General features: G+C 41.5%; 1 protein-coding gene across 1 annotated transcript in view; it reads left to right on the forward strand.

Annotated features, from left to right (window-relative positions):
- ano10a (anoctamin 10a) overlaps window positions 1-24,795 on the forward strand; it is a 306,493-nt gene that overhangs the window by 200,497 nt on the left and 81,201 nt on the right. The window contains 1 exon segment of the mRNA XM_028817941.2: window positions 4,370-4,486. Coding sequence (XP_028673774.1) covers window positions 4,370-4,486 — 117 coding nt within the window.

The following is a 24,795-nucleotide window of genomic DNA, read 5'->3' on the forward strand; positions in this document are numbered from 1 at the left end:
TAAACAGACGTGGTGATCGCATTTCGGGATGCTCTTCGGCATGTTGTTCCATTGACAGAGGTCCCAAGAGAGTTTAAAAACCTCACATTATCTTGAATGAGTGCTGCATTAATAGGAACTAGCCGACGCCCGCCGTAGCATACGGCGGTGTAAGAATAGGAACGGAAAACGGTGAGAAAGGAATTCAGAAATCAAGTAGAAATAAATACTTCTTGAAAGACGCAGTGTGCATGTAGATTTTCCGGCCAAGTAGGATTACATGTGAAAGTGATAAATAAATCAGGCTTTCCGAATTTACGTACTATGGCCATGGCATCCTGATAGTTTTGTTGCATGTATCTTGGACTTCCTGGAAATGTGGATGGTAATATGATCATTTTGCCTACACGTACGTTGTTATTTTCAAAGTTTGCTTGCAATGCGTCTGTATTCAAACATTGTATTGTTCCATGTGCAAATTTCTATCGGTCAGCTATTCCAGATTTGAGGTGCATAACAGCAGAAGGCCGCCTCACCACTTCTTGTAAGTTTACCTCTTGGAATTCTAAGCACACCCTCATTTGAAGATCTAAGGTTACGATTTGGAGTGAAAGGTGACAGGCATTCTGAGATATAGGATGGAGAAGATTATTCAAGGCTTTGTAAACCATCAGCAGTATTTTAAAGTCAATTGTAAATGACACAGGTAAGCAGTGTAGTGACGCTAAGACTGGGGTGATGTGCTCAGATTTTCTTTTCCTAGTTAAGATTCTGTCAGCTCCATTCTGCACTCGTTGCAGGCGATTGATGTCACTTTTGGGGAGTCCTGAGAGGACTTTTATTTTTTTTCTAAATAATTAATATTTACATGTTAAGACATTATGCTGTTCTTGCTTTTTTTCTTAAAGCTGCTTGTATTCGACTTTAAAGCAGTACATCCCATGTTAATTGTTAACACAGTCAATTGTCACTTACTTTGCAGTGAGTAGTGTAGATAGATAGATAGATAGATAGATAGATAGATAGATAGATAGATAGATAGATAGATAGATAGATAGATAGATAGATACTTTATTAATCCCAATGGGAAATTCACATTCTTCAGCAGCAGCATACTGATACAATAAATAATATTAAATTAAAGAATGATAATAATGCAGGTGAAAAACAGACAATAACTATGTATAATGTTGAATGTTAACGTTTACCCCCCCCCGGATGGAATTAAAGAGTCGCATAGTTTGGGGGAGGAACGATCTCCTCAGTCTGTCAGTGGAGCAGGACAGTGACAGCAGTCTGTCGCTGAAGCTGCTCTTCTGTCTGGAGATGATACTATTAAGTGGATACAGTGGATTCTCCATAATTGATAGGAGCCTGCTGAGCGCCCTTCGCTCTGCCACAGATGTTAAACTGTCCAGCTCCATGCCAACAATAGAGCTTGCCTTCCTCACCAGTTTGTCCAGACGTGAGGCGTCTTTCCTCTTAATGCTGCCTCCCCAGCACACCACCGCGTAGAAGAGGGCGCTCGCCACAACTGTCTGATAGAACATCTGCAGCATCTTATTGCAGATGTTGAAGGACGCCAGCCTTCTAAGGTAGTATAACCGGCTCTGTCCTTTCTTGCACAGCGCATCAGTATTGGCAGTCCAGTCTAATTTATCATCCAGCTGCACTCCCAGATATTTATAGGTCTACACCATCTGCACACAGTCACCTTTGATGATCACAGGGTCTATGAGGGTTCTGGGCCTCCTAAAATCCACCACCAGCTCTTTGGTTTTGCTGGTGTTCAGTTGTAGGTGGTTTAAGTCGCACCATTTAACAAAGTCATTGATTAGGTCCCTATACTCCTCCTTCAGCCCATTCCTGATGCAGCCCACGATAGCAGTGTCATCAGCGAACTTTTGCACATGGCAGGTCTCCGAGTTATATTGAAAGTCCGATGTATATAGGCTGAACAGGACCGGAGAAAGTACAGTCCCCTGTGGCGCTCCTGTGTTGCTGACCACAATGTCAGATGTGCAGTTCCCAAGACGCACATACTGAGGTCTGTCTTTAAGATAGTCCACGATCCATGCCTCTAGGTATGAATCTAATCCCATCTCTGTCAGCTTGTCCCTAAGGAGCAGAGGTTGGATTGTGTTGAAGGCGCTAGAGAAGTCTAGAAACATAATTCTTACAGCACCACTACCTCTGTCCAAGTGAGAGAGGGATCGGTGTAGCATATAGATGATGGCATCCTCTGCTCCCACCTTCTCCTGATATGCAAACTGCAGAGGGTCAAGGGCGTGTTGAACCTGTGGCCTAAGGTGGTGAAGCAGCAGCCTCTCCATGGTCTTCATCACATGTGATGTCAGAGCAACAGGCCGAAAGTCATTCAGCTCACTCGGACGTGATACCTTTGGGACTGGGGTGATACAAGATGTTTTCCAAAGCCTCGGGACTCTCCCCTGTTCCAGGCTCAGGTGGAAGATGCGCTGTAGAGGGCCCCCCAGCTCCGATGCACAGACCTTCAGCAGTCGTGGCGATACTCCATCTGGACCCGCTGCTTTGCTGGCACAAAGTCTCCTCAGCTCTCTGCTCACTTGCGCTGTTGTAATTATGGGTGGGGATGTCTTTCCTATGCTGGTATCAGCAGAAGGATGTGTGGAGGGTGCAATACTCCGAGGTGAGAGTGAGAGTGGGTTAGGGTGGTCAAACCTGTTAAAGAAGTTGTTCATTTGGTTTGCTCTCTTCATGTCTCTCTCGATGGTGGTACCCCGCTTCGAGCTGCAGCCAGTGATGATCTTCATCCCATCCCACACTTCCTTCATGCTGTTATTCTGCAACTTCTGCTCCAGCTTTCTCCTGTACTGCTCCTTCGCCACCCTGAGCTGGACTCGGAGTTCCTTCTGCACGCGCTTGAGCTCATGCTGATCACCGTCTTTAAAAGCCCTTTTCTTCTGGTTCAAAAGGCCCTTGATGTCACTTGTAATCCATGGCTTGTTGTTAGCGTAGCAGCGTACAGTTCTTACTGGAACTACAATGTCCATACAGAAGTTGATGTAGTCAGTAGTGCAGTCAACAACTTCCTCAGTGTTCTCATTATGAGATCCCTGCAGGATATCCCAGTCTGTAGTTCCAAAAAATTCTCTCAGAGTATTCTCAGCCTCCGGGGTCCACTTCCTGAATGATCGTGTGGTTGCAGGTAGGACCCTCACTTTTGGTTTATAGTGAGGCTGAAGCAGCACCAGGTTATGATCTGCTTTCCCAAGCGCAGGCAGCGTAGCTTCCATTGAAGATTTACAGTTGGGTTCACGCCAACATTTTTAAGTATGAAACTTTTTAACATCTATTCCAAGATTCCAAGTACAATTTGATTTTTGTTTAACTTTTACAACTCTTCAATTAGGTCTCATTTGTTTTGTTTTTTTTTGCATTAGAATGGATCAGAAAACATCTAGCACAATTTTCCATACATCATAAGAAGAAATACATTAGTCATTTTATCATGACAACTTTCACTTATTATTAACCATTAATTTATCATTGAGATATGTCAATTTTGATCTTTGTTTAGTAAATTCTGCTTTGCCTAAAATGATATATGACATCGGATTTAGTGCAGCATTGATTCCCACACTCTGTGTTGGAGTTTGCTCATTTACTGTCAATGCCAATGCGTTTAATCGTAGTTCTCCAGTTGTGAGAACCATTTTCAGGACATCGATGGGTGCAAGTTAAATGTACTTTTTATACCATCATCAGAAGGAACTAGTAATCCTATTTTTACTTTCCTTAGCATCATAAGAAAGGACTACTAATCCTAATAATGATTATTTCTGTTTTTAGCACTGGTTAAATGGTTGTGCCATGCTTAGGAATGTCTCGATATTATAGCTGGAAGAAGTCCTTTCCACTATTAATGTTCATGACTTTACTTTGTTTCTTCTGTCACTTAACAAAGTCTTGTTCACTGTTTTAAATTACTTTTAATATTGTACTTCACCATGGCACAGTGGCACAGAACATCGTGTTTCTACAGAATTTGCAGTCAATCCATGTGTTTGCATGCATGTCTTTCTGGGCTTTGGTGTTCTTCCACATTTGAAAGGCATGCAATCCGGACAACTAATAATACTAAACTGGCAAATAGTGGATGCGTCCAAGGCATTGCCTTTGGATGGACTGGCACTTCTTGATTTGTGCTCAGTGCTGCCTGATTTCTTTTCCTGTGGCACTAATCTAAAAAAGTCTCTTAGAAAATTAATAGGTGGTTGGAGTTTCATTTATTTTCAGTGAAATAATATGTTCTCCACAGCTCAGTTTTTACTTTTTCATTGTTAACTGTCCACATTTAAAGTAAATTTCAATTGTAATTTAATAGGGGTTTTTCTTCTTTGTTTTGCAGCACTCCTTGTTGGCACTTAAATTTATTTTATGCTTCATCATCCCAGATGTTCCGAAGGAAATACAGACAAAATTGGCAAGACTGGAATTCGAATCACTAGAAGCCCTCAAGCAGCAAGTAAGTGTTCTTTTTGGATGAAAATTCTGAAAGTGAACTCATAATGGTGTATATACACTACAGCGCAAAGCATCCCATCTGTGAACATGCATTGCTTACATTTTAAAAATTTCATTCCCTATGAAAAATGCCTACCTCCTTTAATTCTAATTATGAATATGAATGAAAATATTCAACACATACATACGTTATATTTAATTGGCTGATGAATTTATCACAGGTTCATTGCAAAAATGAAATCATAAATTCACAAAACTATGGTTGATATGCAAAACTACTTCATGAGTTCTGGTCAATAAGATGCATCACACTATACTTATACATGAAACAATTATTATTAATATATTAGATACTTTCTTTGGATAACATAGACAATAAAGTATCCACTCCCTCTATTAGCAAAACAATATACCATATATACTCGTGGATAAATTCTTCCACGGATAAGTTGGGGTTTGATTTTATTGTATAATTTCCAGTATTTTATAATGTCGGTTGTATAAGTTGAATGCGCAAAACTCACGCTATTGGTCCAAGAGATTTTGATATGCAAACGCCCACCTCAGAGAGTAACCACGGGGCACACAGCCTTTTGTTTTGTATGTATTGTGCCTACGTGACCATACGGTAATACCCAAACTATTCAGAAGTGACGTTTGCAATGTTTTGTGTTTTTTGTATCTCACATCCTCATACACCTTTATCATAAGAGCATCCCTTATCTACGATGGAGCGTTTGATCAGAAGAAAATATGAAGCTGGTTTTAAATTAAAAGTCATTGAAGTGGTGAAAGAAATTGATAACTGCGCTGCTGCAACAAAATTCGATGTGTCTGAGAAACTGGTGTGAGATTGGAGGAGGCAAGAAGATGTAAAAAAAAAAAAAAAAAAAAAATTAAGTGTCATACTTTTGAACGGGCGTATAAGTCGGGGTCTAATTTTATGATCGATTTTTCAGGTTTCAAGATCCGACTTATACGTGAGAATATACGGTATATACAGTGGGTATAGAAAAGAATCCCTCTCTTCGAAATATTCCCATTTTTTTTTTTTGCTTTACAGCCTTAAATGAAAACACACAAACCAATATTTTTTCCAGCTTTACTTACTCAATGCAATCTATAACATGCAAGTGAAAGATATCACAGCTACAGTTCAGAAGAATTTAAAAAAATCAAAAGCAAGAAATCCTGAGATGAATAAAGAATCACCCCCCTCCTAAACTCCATCAGGTGTAAGTGCCCACCATTTCCATTGCAGACCATGGTTACTGGCTTCCTTCCACCTGTGATCAATTGTAATCAGTGTGATTAGTGAAGCTGTTCCTGGAGCATTCATTCCCTTGCTTGGTAGTGCAACTGACAGCAAACAACTGACTATGGTGGCAAGGCACTTTGAAAAGATCTCAGGGACAGAGTTATGGCCAGACATAAGGCAGGAGATGGAGAGAAAAAAAATCTCAAAGGCTTTATACAATACAATTAATTTTTTTATAGCCCAGAATCACACAAGAAGTGCCACAATGGGCTTTAACAGGCCCTGCCTCTTGACAGCCCCCCAGCTTTGACTCTCTAAGAACACAAGGAAAAACTCCCAAAAAAACCCTTGTAGGGAAAAAAATGGAAGAAACCTTGGGAAAGGCAGTTCAAAGAGAGACCCCTTTCCAGGTATGTTGGGCGTGCAGTGCGTGTCAAAAAGAAGGGGGTCAATACAATACAATACACAGAACAAATCCTCAATACAGTATAAAAATAAAACTTTTACAAGTATGGAGCAGAATTTAACAGTAAATGATATCCCATAATATGATTTGGATTTGTTTAGAGTCCTGGAGACCTCGGCCATCAAGCTGCCTCCCCCATTTGGCCATTGCACACCTGAAACAGTGCTGGGCCAGCCAATCCGATGAAAGGACCCCTCTACCCCATGATTCCTGCGATCCTCCATCAGAGATGACTTTACCTTAGGCAGGCAAAACAACTTGGCAGGTGGGCCGTGGCACCAAGTGCCATATTTGTGTACCGAGAAGAGAAACAGAATAGGTGAGGGTTAGTAACAAATTCTAACTGTCATGTTACTTATGTTTTAGTGCTAATGACTAACAACAGAGATTCAGTCTGCACAGTGAATCAGCAGCTCTAGTCAGGGTGAGCTAAACTGAAGCACTGAGTCTTCAGCCGAGATTTAAAAGCTGAGACCGAAGGGGCATCTCTTATAGTAGCAGGCAGACCACTCCACAGTTTAGGGGCCCTGGAACTAAAAGCTCGACCTCCCACTGTTATTTATTAATCCTTGGAATCATAAGCAGACCAGCATCTCAAGATCTTAATGTGTGCTCAGGTTTGTAAGTCACGATAAGTTCAGATAAGTAAGCCGGACTTTAATGCTTTATATGTTAAAAGGAGGATTTTGAAATCTGCCCTAAACTTAACTGGGAGCCAGTGTAAGGATTTAAGAACTGGAGTGATGTGTTCGTATTTTCTTGTTCTTGTAATAGTCAGCCAGTCAGTCATTCTCCAACCAGCTATATCCTAACACAGGGTCACAGGGGTCTGCTGGAGCCAATTCCAGCTGGCACAGGGCACAAGGCACGAACAAACCCACCACAGGGCACACACACACACACACACACAAGGGACAATTTAGAATTGCCAATGCACCTAACCTGCATGTCTTTGGACTGTGGGAAGAAACTGGAGCACCCAGAGGAAACCCACACAGACACTGAGAGAACATGCAAACTCCACGCAGGGAGGACCCGGGAAGCAAACCCAGGTCTCCTTACTGCAAGGCAGCAGTGCTACCACTGTGCCACCTGTTCTTGTAATAATTCGTTTTCAATCCCAAGGAGCACAGTAAAGTCCATAATAAAGAAGTGGCAAGTGTTTGGTACTACTAGGACCCTCCCTAGATCCGGCTGTCCCTCCAAGCTGGATGGAAGAGCAAGGAGGATACTGTTAAGAGAGGCTACCAAGAGGCCAATGACCTCTTTGAAGGAGTTACAGGATTTTATGGCAAAGAGTGGTCATTGTGTGCATGTGACAACAATTTCACAAGTGCTCCACAATTGTGGCTTGTTCGGGAGAGTCGCAAGGAAAAAGCCACTTCTCAAGAAAGGGCATATTAAGGCTTATTTGAGTTTTGCCAGAAAGCACCTTGAAGATTCTGATGCCAAGTGGAAAAAGGTCTTATGGTCAGATGAGACCAAAGTCAAACTATTTGGCTTCAATACCAAACGGTACACCAATGCAGCTCACCATCCACAACACACCATACCTACGGTAAAGCATGGATGTGGCAGCATCCTGTTGTGGGGGGCCTGGGGCTCTCATTAGGGGAGAGGGAAAAAATGGATGGGGCAAAATCCCATCAAATTCTTGAGGAAAACCTGCTACCCTCTGCCAGAAAGTTGAAGATGGGCGGAATGTTCAATTTTCAACACGACAACAACCCGAAGCACACAGCAAAACTGACCACATGGTGGCTGAAGGAGAAGAAAGTGAATATCCTGGTGAGGCCCAGTGAGAGCCCAGACCTAAATCACAGTCAAAATCTGTGGAAAGATTTGATAGATAGCAGTCCACCAACACTCACCAGCCAATCTCACCAAACTTGAACAGTTCTGTAAAGAAGAGTGGGGGGCAAATATTACTCAATCTACATGTGCAAAGCTGACAGAGAAGTATCCCAACAGACTCAAGGCTATCATTAAAGCAAAAGGGGGTTCAACAAAATATTGACATTGGGGGGTGATCCTTTATTCATCTCAGTAGGTCTTGTTTTTGATTTTTATCATTTTTCTGAACTGTAGCTGTGATATCTTTCACTTGGATGTTATAGATTGCATTGAGTAAGTAAATCTGGGAAGAAATATTGGTTTGTGTGTGTTTTCATTTAAGGCTGTAAAGCAAAAAAATGGAAATATTTCAAAAGTGGGGATACTTTTCTATACCCACTGTATGTGTATATATATATATATTATTACTATACTGTGACACACAGTTCATTTAAAAAGGGTAGACAAAGGTCAGGTACTATATATCAAAGTCTACCACCTCAGTGTGTAGTACAGTATGTACTGGCATGGCAGGAGTTTGTAAATTTTACTTTTGCTGATTAGAGGTGTCAACATAATGCAACATCCAGTAATTTATTTCAAACATGACCTTGTAAATATTGGGACATGATCTGTCAGATTCTTATGCAGATATTAGGAATACAGTTTAAAGTTGGTATTTCTTTAGCATTAGGAAAAACACATCAATATAATTTCCCAAATGGTACTGAAACACGGTTTTACTCTTATTATGTATCAGTATGCCTTTCTCATAATTATAATGTATATTTCTCTACAGTTTTCTTACCAAAGGTATCTTTTTTCTATACTGTAAAGGCAATATAATGTAACAGAAGTCGGCATTTCCCTGCCAAGTCAGTCACATGTGTCAGCCGTTCAATATTTCTTAATCAACAAAGGTATACACATATAATATCACTCTCTCTGTTGAGACGTATTGAATCTAGTAGCTTGTTCTTCCATTGCATCCACTGTCTCTGCCGTCCTTCGTCAGAATCTCAGCCTATTAGACTTCAGATCCTTTACATTTAGCTACCGTTTCCTTCTGCTCTGACTCCTCTTACCTGAGTGATGATGATTCAGTGCCTACCAGTTTGCCTAATTTGACACCTGACTGTTTTATTTTCACTTCTGTTGTGGCTAATTTAAGATCCTGATCAGAAAGTGTCTAGCTATTGTGCCAACTGTAGCTGTCACATCTAATGTGTTAATATTTGGAGAATTAGCGAAATCTAGCTGCCTTCTCTTTATTCAGCCCTTCTGCTCTGTCACTGCAGTTGTTATTCCAACCTAATGGTCTTCGTCGGTTCTCACTCTTGTAGTCTGGGTGTTTTTTGGACTTTAGTTCCACAGAGGTCTGTATTTTTTCTTGCGCTTTTCTCTCCACATATTGCTGTCTCATAGTTTTTGTTTTAAACAAAGCCACAAATGCCTACTTCTTCATGACCACTTACTTGAATGTCAGTGCTTACAGGAAAAAGTGACTGTTTACAAGTTGACAATATCATGATATTAACCATATTATGTGATTTAAGAAATACTTTACGCCTGTTGATTCCAGTTGTGTTTTGGTTTAATGCAAATATAATCAAATTAACTAGCAGTCAAATGCCTGCTTCTGCAATAAAGCATGTGGTTAAGTCTGGTAACTGTTTTTGCTTGTGTCTTCTTTTCAGACTGCAAAGCAACAAAATGTGAATATTTTGAAGGGATAATTCTTTTCTATACACACTGTAGCTCAGTTTCTTTGATGGCTGATGAAGTTCTGACTGTCTCATTCTTCCCTTTTTTCTTTTGTGTCAGTTTTCTATATTAGTGCCAGGAGTTTTCAGCATTGAATATGTTGCGGAGTATTGTGGTGAATTGCCTTTTTATTGGTAGTGGTTCACATTTTGCTCTTAATCTGAATTGACAGATTGTCTCAGATGATGCATTCAAGCAGTGGGATTTCATCTTGGTCAGATCCATGCTAATCCTATTGGGAAGATCCTGTATCCTCTTTGGAGACACAAGTTGACATCTTAATCATAATTATGAAGACAGCTGTTGCTGCTGCAGCTAGTGTCTGCATGGTCCGACAAGTTATTCCTTGTCATTCTTTCATCTTTCCCATGCATACCTTTTTATTAATCATCTTATATTGAAGCTAATCTTGTGAGCATAAAAAGTGTCCACAGACAGGCTACTTCCTATTTACAGTCTATGTCTTCTCCGGTTTTAATCCTTATCTGGTCTTATTTTATTTGTGGCCACCATTGTTTACGAGTGTTCTAAATGCTGCCGTGTCCTTGTGAGATTAGCTTGGCAGTCCATTGTAAACGCCAGGGGTTGCTTTTATCCCTTAAACCCAACAGACAGACACATAGGACACAGGGTAAAAGCACTAAGAAGTTTCTTCTTGAAGACAGTGCCTCCAAAGCACCCCAGCCACAATAAACAGGCAATTAAAAGAACGCAATACTCTCAATAATCATAATAACTAGCCAACGCCCGCCATAGCATACGGCAGTGTAAGAATAGGAACAGAAAATGGTGAGAAAGGAATTCAAAAATCAAGACCAAATAAATACTTCTTGAAAGACGCAGTGTGCATGTAGAATTTCCGGCCAAGCATTATTACATGTGAAAGTGATAAATAAATCAGGCTTTCCAAATTTACGTACTATGGCCATGGCATCCTGATAGTTTTGTTGCATGTATCTTGGACTTCCTGGAAATGTGAACGGTAATATGATCATTTTGCCTACACGTACGTTGTTATTTTCAGCGTTTGCTTGCAGTGCGTCTGATAGTTCCATGAGCAGATCTTGTTGATGTAATCTGAGATATTTGAGACGCACGCCCTCTGTTTTTAACAAAGGCATCTATGACGTACTGTTGGAATAGTTTGCCGCTGGAGTGCAAAATACTAAATGTATTCCTCATTGCTAATCTGTACGCGTAAAATTGGCATTGAGTAAGCCTTATTCGCTTGGCGGTTCTTTTATCGGGAACATGTTGTAAATCTTTGTGCTAGCCAATGTCTCCGTAAGGGAATAAACCATAGGATTGCAATTCATATTGAGTGTGGAAATCTGCGTATGGGATAGATGCAAATGTCCCTTTCGGCAGGCGTTTCGCCATCTTCTCCGTCGAAAATCGCTGCAACATCGGTGTGACATGTCGGGGCATTGTATCGTCGTAAATCCTGCCTAGGGTTTTCCTTGAAAATCATTCGTACAGATGCTGTTGGATTGGACTGAGTGATTTCATGCATGTGTTTGTATGATTTAGCGAAGGGGTTGATGGTTCTGAGCATAGAATCTTGCTGGAGAAGTACATTTTCGCTGCATGCAGAGTAGTGCTGGGCGGTATACCGGTTCATACCAAAAAAACGTTTTTTATTTTTTTTATGATATGGATTTTTCTTATACCGCAACACCGGTTTAAATTGCCTAAACGACATTCGGAACATGGCGCAGCGGGAAACTGTTCAAGTGGGGACCTTTTTCACTGCTACACCGCTAAACACAGATTTGTTGCACTAGGGCTCTTTTTCACTGCTACACCACCAAATAGTGGGCGGTAGCATAGGAATGCCATGCGGTGAAAATGAACAGAGAGCATTCCGAAACTGAAGCTGACGATAAAGTTAAACATAATGACACAGAAGAAGTTTTGCCAAAAAAAAAGGAATCACGTCCGTTTCCTGGAGATACTTTGGTTTTAAAAGGTCAGATGTGTAAATACTGTTTCTATACTACTGGATAACACTGCAAGCCAAGTTGTACTTGTTTTTGTACTTGCTAGTGTATGTTTTGCTTGTATTGATCCTGCGATGTGCTGGCGACTCGTTCAGAGATGGCCGCAACTCTGAATGGATGGCATAATTAAACATGTATAACAAAGATATTTTTAAAGTTCTGAACACTCCGTCGGCTAAGTTAATAACTAGTTTTAATTTCACAAAGACGTTTATCTGTGCGGTGATTGCTGCAGGCGCCTGCTGTTAGTGCGGAGGAAGTCAGTTTAAGAAGCGTAGTGATTAACGACTGGGTCGGGGAACACTTAACACAAAGTATTTGATGTGCTGCATTAACTTGTGACGGGGTTTGAGAAAATGTAGTAAATTAAATATTGATTTTAGGATGAAGTTTAGTTTACAACATTCTACTTTAATTATAAAATAAACTATGAGAATAAAGTGGAAATGTCGACTTTAATCTTGACATAGTCAACATGTCGAATTTATTCTCGACATATAGTTTGTTTTTTCTTCCGTGTCCATATTTTTTTTTCTTCACAGTGGCCCTAATGCGCTTCCATAGGGCTATACCACAAACAGCATTATAAATGCAAGTTGCAGTTTTTATTATTTATGTATATAGCTTAGCTTGAAGCAAGGTCCATATTAATGCAGTTTGCCTAAATGATGGTACAGTTGGCAAGATGTCATCACCAAGTTGCACTTGTTTTATTTTATTTTAATTTGGTGAATACTGTGTAATGCACCTGGGCTTGAAGCCTTGAAGTAATGGTGCAGCTATCAGTTATACTATTATATATTTTATTGTTGTTATTTATTAGTTTAAATATTATGCAGTTTAATGATGGTAAAATTGTTTAAAAAGTCACTTTAACGTGTCAGTGGACAGAGATTGTTAACATTAACAGAAAGTGTAGTTGGTTTACAAAAAATATTTACTATTTATTCCTTTTCTAAGACGTGTTCAGTGCAATCCAACTTTTGACAAACACCTCTGGATATTTTACTAAGTCTAAATGCCTCTTTGGATGGTTGAAAATATGTTGTCAAAATCATAGTTTAAGCTTTTGCAAAATTTGTTCAATTAAAGGTTCTATATTTTGATTGCATCTGTCATGCAATGTGATTCCTTCTCTTTAGTGCCACCCCCTTGAAAACTATCACTTTATGGGGCCATGCAAACCTGGATTAATACTTGTGTGCACATTAAAATGTCTTTTTGTACGATGTACAATTCTCATAACAGTCGAATAGGTTATTCTTAGCCAGTCTTCTGCAGTAATTGCAGTGGAAAATGTGGTTAACATCCACTCATGCATGGGGAAAAAAATACCGTCTAATACCGTGAAACCGGGATAATTTAGAAAAATACCATGATATAGAATTTTGGTCATACCGCCCACCTCTAATGCAGAGTTTGCTTTATTTTGTAAGCGTACTTCAGTAGCTTGCGCTATGTCAAAAACATAGAACTGTTCATATCCTGGAGAGGTAGAAGTGTTAGCGTATAGTGGAGAGATTTGGTGATAAATTTGCCCGTGTATTTTAAAACAGTATGGTCTGTGGCCGGAGGTTGAGCTATCTGTGCACCCATGGAAGCAAACACTAGAGAAGAGTTGTATTCTCGAATGTGTTCACGATAATTTTTAGCTTCTGATATTTGCTGTATAAGAAGCTGTTGTAAAGACACAGGTGTCTCCTGCAAAGGTGGTAAAGCTACTTTACCGTTGTGGCAGCACCTCGAGTACTTGTTGGATGTATGACACTCAGCAGGCCAGCATAGTGCATGACATGGAAGAGGATGAATAGAAATCGAGAAATGCCGTGTCGACTGCGTGTGGGCGGGACCGGTTTTGAAGTGGAAGCAGGATGAACCAGAAGAGAAATATATATAAGAGATAATAATAATTCTCTCCTCCACACCACCCAGCAAGCTCTGTCCTACACCTCCCAACTCCGGCTCGCTTGCTGGGTCTTCAGCAGTCCCTTATAAAGTCCTTGACCCAGAAGTGCTTCTGTCTTTCCGACCATGTGACTGGCTAGCACTTCTGGATCTAATGAAGAACTGGCTTTTTCTTCAGCCTGGAAGTACTTTGAGGCTTACTACCGCATACCTCCAGGCTGTAGGGAAAGGAAGAGTCCCCAGGTCCTTTGACAGCTCCCCCTGTTGGCACTGTGGACACTTTTTGTGACTGAAGACAGAGAAGAAAATTAAAATTAGTCAAAACCTTTTATTAATACATACCAGGCAAGGGTAAAATGACAGAGAAACACAGTCCTAGGACACCGCGCTTCATCTGCCTCGAGCGCAGATGTCCTTGTTCTTTTATACCTTTCTAATCTCCTGATCGTTGACCACGTAAGCAAAAAATAGCGTCCTGACTCATTGTACTTTTCCAATTTTGTAAAGTCATTACCCTAAAGGTATATTTTCTTGTCACACACATCATCAAAAGAAAACTTCCAGAAAGTATACATGCTTTTTGTCACGTACGCAAAACACAAACAAGTTTCATCATTCTGTCCTATTTTCTGTACACACATACATTTTGTTCAATTACATCTTTTTATGTTTTCACACTCCTCCCTTTTTGAACAAAATGATGTGGGCAATACAATTCTATCTTGAAATGGTTGATGAAGGGGAAGGGGGAAGAGAAAGTGGAAAAAGCTATACGAGACATTCGCTCCTCATGTAGCATATATGCCCCTTCCATAGAGGCGGTAAAGTACTTAGATATTATATAGCGAAACAAAGGGATAATACAACAACCAACCAGGAGGAGGAGGCAAATTGCCACAACCAAAGAAATGAAAACAGATCTTATCCATTGTCCCCAGGATCCGAAGGAGGATGTAAACCACTGATCCCAAGGATTTGTAATGCCAGAATTAGTGGAAAGTTCTTTAGAGAGAGCAGTGAGGCCTGCCAATGCACGAGTTATTGATCCATCTGGCGCGGTATTATTTGGAATATATGTACAACCTGAAAAGTTTGAGAACAGAAAGAAAATGGTAATTCTCCTACCCATGTCGTTCCATAAGATTTGAAACATGTATAATTTCCTTCGTGAGTTTGAAACATAGGGGTATCCATGTGACGGGTGGGGGGAAAAAGAATAGATAGATTAGAACACTTTGAACCAGAGAGGGGTTTCTTGGAAGTAGTGAATAAGTACAGAAGGCAGGGCAACCCCACGGGGTCAGAAATGTTAGATAATGGGAAAGGGACTGTAGCTAAATGGGGACGGGCTGCAGCGCACGCATAACAATGAGAACGATTAACTTGCTTAGCTGAATAGAGAACCCACTGCAACCATCTATTCTGATCCCCATAACCAGTTTCTACTGAAAAAGTGGATGAAAGGGTGGAAATATTCATAATCTTAACAGGAGAAAAATCTGAACCAAAAGTTGGGGAGATGGGTGTGTGTGCCAGAGAATGAGGGGTGTTAGTAACAGGATTGTCAATCTTAATTAGAAATCTCCCTAAAGGGTCTGTTCCAGATACATATGCCCCTAATACATAAATACCTGAGTCATGTAAAGAGGGGTTCTTCAAAGTAATGATCAAGGGGTTACAATGGTTGTCAGCACATTCATGAGAGGCATGTCCTTTTATAATAGAAAACCGATTTTTCAAACCGTATTTTTGGGCCACAAAAGGTTGATAACCCCAGTCCTCAGTTCCAGTGTTAGCAAAAACCCATTGCCAGTTGTCGCAGTCACTTCCCCTCATACACACGTATTTGTCAGATCCGGTCCACTGGGCTTGTCGACCAGTCCCACAGTTGATAATAGAGCAGAAATCAAACTGCACTGATGTGGTAATTCCTAACGGGAAAGTCAAGGTGACCAGGGCAGTAGACAAGGGAAAAGAAAAGCATAGTAGCACAGCAATCAAGGGTGCCATCTCTTGCAATGTGAGGCGTGAATCCAGGCAGGCAGTCCTTCAACTTTCACGGCGTGTGGTGTGGATAGAAGAATTTGGAATGATCCTCTCCACCTAGGCTGATGCCAGTGTTTCCTCCGAGTATCTCGAACCAGGATCCAGGTGCCCAAAGGAATTGGTAAATCCTTGGAAAGGGGGCTGGTCCTCCAGGCTTGATTAACCTGCTGGTGGATTTCCTTCAACGAGGTTCGCAAACCTGCAAGACTAGAGAGAAGATCATTGTCCACAGTATGCAAATTCACATTTTCTACAACCATGCCAATGGGCATGGGACGTCCGGTCAGAATCTCAAACGGCGATAGTCCCAGTTGTCGGTGTGTCCGTCCCCTTAGTTCCATTAAAGCTAAGGGTAGTGCATCCGGCCATGATAAATTAGTTTGTTCACAAAATTTTTGCGAGTTTAGCTTTTAAAGTGCCATTGCATCGTTCTACGATGCCTCCGCTTTGGGGATGGTATTCACAATAGCCAGGTGGTTAATTCATTTATAATGGAGTTCACAAAATGAGTGCCATTATCTGTTTGTAACTTTTGAGGGATACCCCATCTTGGAATAATCTCTTTAATTAGTGCTTTAGCTACTGTTTTGGCATCGCTGTGTTTTGAAGGGAAAGCCTCTATTCATCGGGAGAACACATCGACAATCACAAGACAATATCGGTACCCTTTAGACGGGGTTAGTTCAATGAAATCCATTTGGAGGTGTTCAAACGGACCCATTGGATTAGGGGTAACGGCGGGACTTACCTGGGTACCTTTTCCCACATTAAACTTTTGACATATTGCACAGCATCTGCAAAATTGCTCTGCATATGTAGAGAAACCTACAGCTTCCAATGTTTTTCAACATCTCGAACCATGGCATCTCTACCTGCGTGATCGAGGCCATGGGCGATTTTTGCCATTCCTGGGAAAGAGGCTTTTGGGAGAAAAGGTTTGTTAGTGTGTTTATGAGTCCAGACTCCATCAGAGAGGGACCCTTCTTTGGACCATTTTCTCCTTTCGATATCCGTGGCTGCACTCTGTAAAGAAATAATTTGATTATCAGGGTCCTGGTCATTTCTCTGTTGGAATAAAGAAATTGGTGTGTTATTATATGCAGCCTCTTTAGCAAAGTGGTCAGCTAATTCATTTTCTTTGCTAACAGGATCCTGTTTTCCTGTGTGAGCTTGACATTTAACAATCGCTAGCTTCGATGGTTTGGTTATAGCTTCTAAAAGGGATTCGATCAATTTCTGATGTTGGATGGGTTTGCCAGTACTGGTCTTAAATCCCCTTAGTTTCCATTGTGCTCCATGATCATGGCAGACTCCAAAAGCATACCTGGAATCTGTATAAATTGTTACGATCTTCCCTTCGGACAGCTGACATGCTCGAGTGAGTGCTACGAGTTCAGCTGTTTGTGCACTTAAGCTTGATGAAAATTCAATTTGCTTCCAGCAGGCGGTCCCCTTGGACCACTGCGTAACTGGTTGAGGGTGCTCCATTTTTCAATCGCAAGGAACATCCATCCACAAAAATCATTTCTCCAGTTTCTAAAGGTGTTTCCTGTAGATCTACTCTAGGTTTTACAACCTTTGCTATTTCATCATGGCAATTATGTGGTTCTCCTTCGTTATTAATTGGGAGAAGAGTGGCTGGATTTAAAGTGGAGCATCTTTCAATTGTAACATTTGACAAAGTACAGAGTACATTCTGATACTCATAGGGATCCCTTTAATACACTCTATAACACACAAAATCACCCAAACCATTTTCAACACACTTCACCCCAGTATTATTCTATATTTACACTATATTTGGAAACAATGCAGCAAAGGAAACAGAAACAAATGGACTCTGAAGAAAAGCAAGTTCCACTCTTCAGGACAAACAAACATAAAACAGCCTCTCATGATGTTAGCTGGTGTTAACACAATCCTGCTCAGCTAAACGGCGCTGGTTTCCAGATCAAGGAGACTCCGTTGGCGAACTGAGTCAGCGACAACAAGGAAAAAACTTCCGTGGCGATCCAATCCTGCGACAACAAGGACAAATCCAACTATCGAGAAACCACACGGTACGATACCACAGCAAGACCGCATTCCCAGAAAAAGGCTACAGTCACATTAACTCAATGCACAACTTTAAATACATACGTCACAAGAAAAAAGAAAAGGACAGAAGAAATTTCATGAGAACTACATCCGTGCTTGCTAATACAGCTTCTGTTGTTGCAGCCACAGCACGAAGACACGGAGGAAGTGCTGCGGCCACTGGATCCAGTTTTTTTTTAGAAAAAATAAGTCACCGGTCTTTGTTTATCTCCATGTTGTTGCGTCAGTACTGCATTCATAAATCCCTGCTTTTCGTCCACGAACAAAGTGAATGGACGAGAATGATCAGGCAAACCTAGCGCGGGCGCAGATAGAAGAGTAGCTTTGAGGTCACAGAGAGCCTTCTCAGCCAGTTGTTGCAACGGCTGTGCTCTTTCAGTAAAATTTAGAACCCACTGTCTGCAGTAGCCCAGAATACCTAAAACAGACATAACCTGTTGTTTTGTGACCGGTCTAGGAAGATTTTGGATGGCTGTAATGCGATCGCTAGAGAGAGCTCTTGTTCCATACATAATGTCATGACCTAGATATTTTACAGTTGTTTTGATTAGCTGCAGCTTAACTTTAGAAACTTTATGGCCATTTTCCCCCAGAAACAGCAACAATTTCTGAGTATCTATTGTACAATTTTCTTCCGTAGCGCTACATATTATTTCCATCTACATACTGTATCAATGTACTACTTCCGGCCAGACGCCTTCTAAATTTTGGGCAAGAGCTTAACCAGAAACACAAAGGGCTTCTCTGTATCCCTGAGGCATGACGGTCCATGTCCATCGGCGGTACCGCGTTTGACGAGATCGGGATGTACGGCGGAGATGCCAGCCTCTGCTTCGGGAGACAAAGGATATTGGGCACGGTGCGGGCGGAAGGAGGATTTCGGGTGGATCACCAGAGGCTCACAGTGGGCTATCCTTTGAAACACTACTTTAGTTATTAAATGGTCAGGAGTATCAAAAATACCTGGAGTAACTTGTAACCAGTCTGTTCTTTCAAGGCATTTTTCCACCCATGGTCCTATTTTCTCCCATTTAACAGTGCGTGATTTAGCTAATGCTGTGAGCATGTAAAATGAACAGAAGCAGCTGCCTTTGTGGATGAAATAAAAACACAGTAGATGTGAAGGGTTTCGGGGCAAGTACCAGAAATAAGGAAAGATTCTAGCCAGGTGGTGTCTACTTCTATAGGGAAGTATTGGGCAGTACAGTGTAAAATGTCAGGGGCCTGTAAATTGGGAAAAAGAGTGTAGGGCTTTGAGGAGAATGGTGTGTGGGGAAATATCTAAAGTCCATGCTGCAAAAGAGGGTTTGGGGTAAGGGGTAATTTGACACAACAACTTGGGGGTTGAACAAGGTATGTCCGCCAGGACGTGACTGGACTTGAAGAGGTTTTGATACTTGAAGAAGGTGAGGTTGTCCAGAAGCAGTAAGCACAGTAACAGTTTCGTTCGAGGTAGGGACCTTTGCCAGCGAGCGAGTGGCACCAGTGTCGATTAAGAAAACAGTCTCAGTGCCATCAACGAACAATGTCAGTAAAGGATCAGTCTCTGAATTATGGGTGAGCAAAGGTAGTTGAAAAGAGTGGCTGGAGGTCCCAGCGTTTTCCTATGGCCAGTATTGTTAGTCAGGGGTGTCAGAGAAAACAGGTGGAATAAGGGGAGGTGGGGGCTGTTGCTGTCTGTGAGGGCACTCCCGACGAAAATGTCCAGTTTCACCACAAGCGTAGCAAGAGTAGGAATTAACATTGGGATTAAAGGGAGAGGGAATAAAAGGATTCTTAGTGTGGTCAACAGGAGGAGCTCTAAAACCACCTCGTCCTCTTCCTCGTCCTCGTCCCCTTCCTCTAAAGCCATATCCTCGACCTTGGTCAGGAGCATTCCTGGTATAATAGTTCATCTGTGCTGCCAATAATTTGGCATGAGAGTCCGATTCGGCATGTTCAGCATGTCGTTTGACTTCATCAAACGTGGCACTTTCCCACTCAATACAGGAAGTGCGGACCTTGTTTTGTATATCAAGGCGCAAACCGGAAACAAAAGGTGGAACTGCAGCTCGGGTGCGGTCATCAGCATTTCCCAAGCCCGAGTGATTAGCCATAAGGTCTTGAATCCTATGTGCCCATTCATCAACCGTTTCGTCTCTCTTTTGTTTTGCAGCAGAAATAAGGGACCAGTCCGTTCCTTTTTTATATTTTTCTGCAATATTTTGTCTCAACGCCTCCCATTGTGGGTTAAATTCGCCTTCTCCACCTATCCCCTGTCCCTCGAGTTAAAGCTGGGTTCCATACCCATGGAACGTCATTGCGGACACCCCTGCCAACAGTGGCCCATGTGGTCCCAAGCTTTCGACGAAGTACCTGGGTCCATTCAGCAGCATTAGGCTTATACATGCTATCTAACTGATCAAGTTGTTCAACAAATTTTAGTCCTCCTACTTCCTTTGGATCTGGAAGTGCATTCACGACATCTTTTAGTTCTTGGATGTCCCAATTCCGATTTATCATAACTGTTGTGGGATTTTGGGTCCAGCTGGATGGGCAGGGTTATAATGGGGATTGGGAACTTCTATTAAAGGGCAAGTAAGTGAAGGTGAAGGATCAGAAGAGAAAAAAGTTGGAGCTGGTTTGTGAGTGGAGGTTTGACTTCGAGTGCATTTGGAGACGGGGGTTTGTCTAGTACAGGGTGGGTCATCACGATGGGTTGAGGGGTCATAGTGATCTGTGCCTGGGGAATCATCAGGGGAAACTTCTGCTAGTTGTAGTGCAGGGGGGGGGCAGTCGGAATGGGGGATAGAGGAGGGGATAATAGAGGTGTCTGAGGTTGGTTCTGAGGAGGGGAAAAAAAATAATAGGATAAATCTAAACCTGTCTTCTTTTCTATAAATTTTCTAGGAGACCCATTTTTTACGGGGCGTCTGTTGATCCTCCGAAAATAATTCTTCCAGCATTAATGATTTTTGATCCCCCTGTGCGGCGATTAACAGGCTTACTGTTATAAGTTCCCATTATATCCCCTTGCCCTCCCGGGTCCTGTATTTAATTTTCCAACTATATACTGATTCGCCTAATCCCTTGTACGTATGAATCAGCGAGGCATTAAGTGTGCCACTCACTAAACCTAACTGTTCCCTTCTTTTTCCCAAGGGAAGACACCTAACTATCGGTACTGATCCAGTTCCCAGGAGAACACGGTTTTGTTGCTTATTCCGTATGTAGATTTATTTATTCCGTTCCTAACAGCAATCCTGCAATCTGTGCTCTTTTCGGTTTATTTTTCCATACCACCCCGTTACTTGTCCCGTTAGCCTGTCCGCTCACATCCCCGGATTCCAGCTCAGGTGACTTCGTGTCCGATTCGGTTCAGCAGAATACTACATCAATACGTCCAGCCGAGTCTAGGATATGGGTGAGGCCAGTATCCTTTCGTCAGACCTTTCGTATGCGTCAAACTGCTTGGGTCAAGTCTCCATCACCTTAAGCAACCCGTTGAGATATGAGTATGACTAGACGGTCAACAGGAAACTCGCCCTCCCGTTATTTAGAAAATAAAAAATATTCGGAAATCCCCCGGTGCTTACCCCAGCCTGGAAGTGTGCAAGCTCTGTCTGGAAATCCGTTCAGTCACCGTGGATGTAGCAAAGAGGAGACCAGGGACTCCTCACGCAAGAACTGTTTCAGGACAGGGCAGTCCTAACTTTTGCCGGAGCTGCATGCTCTGCTGCCGGAGTACTCAAGTTGACGGCAGTCCGCTGGTAAAACGGATCACTGAAATGGTCTCGCTGGAGGAGTCGACCGGCCGTCTCTGGCCCCACGTTGGGCGCCAAAAACTGTGGACACTTTTTGTGACTGAAGACAGAGAAGAAAATTAAAATTAGTCAAAACCTTTTATTAATACATACCAGGCAAGGGTAAAATGACAGAGAAACACAGTCCTAGGACACCGCGCTTCATCTGCCTCGAGCGCAGATGTCCTTGTTCTTTTATACCTTTCTAATCTCCTGATCGTTGACCACGTAAGCAAAAAATAGCGTCCTGACTCATTGTACTTTTCCAATTTTGTAAAGTCATTACCCTAAAGGTATATTTTCTTGTCACACACATCATCAAAAGAAAACTTCCAGAAAGTATACATGCTTTTTGTCACGTACGCAAAACACAAACAAGTTTCATCATTCTGTCCTATTTTCTGTACACACATACATTTTGTTCAATTACATCTTTTTATGTTTTCACAGCACACACATCACCCAACAGGGCTGAGAAACCGAACGCCAAGTCCCAGGATGCCCTGTGGGAATCTGTGGCACCACTACACTCCAGGGGAGCTACCATCTAGCGTTTTGGGGGAGGGAGTGTCCTTCAAAATCTGCCTTCCCCGTCCTTCCATCACAGGGGCATCCCGGCTGGGTTGCGCTGCCGGCCGACTCTTACACTGTCTAGAACCTTCAATGCTAGCTTTAAACAGAGTCGCAGGATATGCCTACTGCTGTTTTGAAATAAAATGTATTTTTGCATGAGATTATTACTTTAATGAAATTAGAGATTATTAAATTTTTGTCTCCCATAGACTAGTGACATTACTAAAATATAACCTGCAGACAATGAATTCAACACCATGCATTAAATGCATCAGACAACATATATATTGAAAGAAAGCTTTTAAACCTTTTTGATCAGTTCAGTTTTCAGAAATTTAAACAGGTGCCTCCCCAGTACCAGTATGTTAAAGAAAGAATTGTAGCTGCAGTGGACACATTCTGTGCTTGTGAAACACTTGGTCTTTGTTAGCATTACACATGAGCTCCAATATGACACTTCTGAGGGCTTATATTTAAAGAGTCGATAAATTTTGGTGACCTTGAGTAATTGTTATTGTAATAATCCATCCATCCATTATCCATCCCACTATATCCTAACTATAGGGTCACAGGGGTCTGCTGGAGCCAATCCCAGCCAACACAGGGCATAAGGCAGGAAACAATCCTGGGCAGGGTGCCAACCCACCGCAGGACACACACAAACACACCCACACACCAAGCACACACTAGGGCCAATTTAGAATCGCCAATCCACCTAACCTGCATGTCTTTGGACTGTGGGAGGAAACCGGAGCCCCCAGAGGAAACCCACACAGACACGGGGAGAACCCCAGGCAGGGTACCAGCCCACCACAGGGCGCTCAAACACACACACACACACACACACACCAAGCACACACAAGGGACAATTTAGAATCGCCAATTCACCTAACCTGCATGTCTTTGGACTGTGGGAGGAAACCCACGCAGACACGGGGAGAACATGTAAACTCCATGCAGGGAGGACCCGGGAAGCGAGCCCAGGTCTCCTAACTGCGAGGCAGCAGCACTACCCACTGTGCCACCATGCCGCCCTATTCTAATAATGACTCATTAAAAGACACATTAAAAGTGTTGGTAATACTTTACAATATTGTTGTAGCTTCGATTTCCAAAGTTTTCAAACTTCTGCGGCTACTGGAAATGTTCAGGCATTGAGTATGGCACCTACACAAAAACATACCACAGTCCAAGTGAGTTCATTGTCAAAGTTTTAGTGAGATTCTAATGGAAGCAGTTCACATAAAAATTAAGAGAAAAAGAGAATAATACAAATGAATAATATATTCTTTATGATGTTTATGTTCAAGGCTTATGTTGTAATTTAAGCACCATACAATAGCAAAACGAATTAGGCCTTCAAAAATACCCACCAAAACAGGTCAGAATCCTCACAGGCCTTCCCATAAATAGGTCTCACCCCAAGGGACTCAGGCTGTAGGAAACAGGGAGGCTTCAGCTACAGGGCCCTAAACAAAGAGGACTAGCAAAATAATTACAGATGTCACAAAATATATCGAGAATATCAATAAATATCAATAAATATAGCTCTCAAGTTTGACAATTAAATAAATAAATAAGGCTTGAAGAGACAAATCTCACAAGGAATCTTTATAAATGAAAATATTTATTGGCAACAAAAAAGAGAAAAATGCTCAGATGAAAATAAGTCCTAAAATGAAATCCATAAGAATAATCCAATAAATAGAAACAAACAAAAAAAAAGATATATTAGTACTCATACAGTCTTCCTTCAAGACACATTCAAAGAACTGCAAGGAATTCACTTTCCCAGCCTGCTCTTAGTGCCGTGGTGATGTCAGGGTGGTTTTGCTGCTTGGAGATATATCCGCAAAATACAAGGAATATAGCAGAACACAGCAACAGACATAGAAACTAAACCATAAATAAATGACAAAAGGTTAAACATATCTACTGAATAATAAATGGACAGAACAATATTAACAGAAACTATGGTGGCAAATGAATAATACAAAATATTGAACAAATCATAAGTCCAGGGAGACACCCTGGTTAAATGTAATGTCTTAGATATCTTAGTTATGTTTCTTTAAGTTATTATATTGACACAACATTAATATGTACATTCCAAAATTTGCAAGCCTCTGTACCTTTTGTGGACACTGAAGTCGAAAACAACAACGGGAGACAAAAACACCAATCTATATAAATAAAAATGTAAATGTTCATTTGTTCAAAATCTTAAATCTCCAAAAGTTCATCACGGATTGCTTTGAAATTTTGAAACAACGTTGCATTCGAATACGCGTGTGTTTTTATCTATAATAATAAAAGGCAAAGCCCTCACTGACTGACTCACTCACTGACTGACTGACTCATCACTAATTCTCCAACTTCCCGTGTAGGTGGAAGGCTGAAATTTGGCAGGCTCATTCCTTACAGCTTACTTACAAATGTTAGGCAGGTTTCATTTCGAAATTCAAAGCGTAATGGTCATAACTGGAACATATTTTTTGTCCATACACTGTACTGGAGGAGGCGGAGTCACGTATCGCGTCATCACGCCTCCTACGTAATCACGTGAACTAAAAACAAGGAAGAGAT

This window comes from Erpetoichthys calabaricus, chromosome 13, assembly GCF_900747795.2.
Source record: "Erpetoichthys calabaricus chromosome 13, fErpCal1.3, whole genome shotgun sequence".
NCBI lineage: Eukaryota > Metazoa > Chordata > Cladistia > Polypteriformes > Polypteridae > Erpetoichthys > Erpetoichthys calabaricus.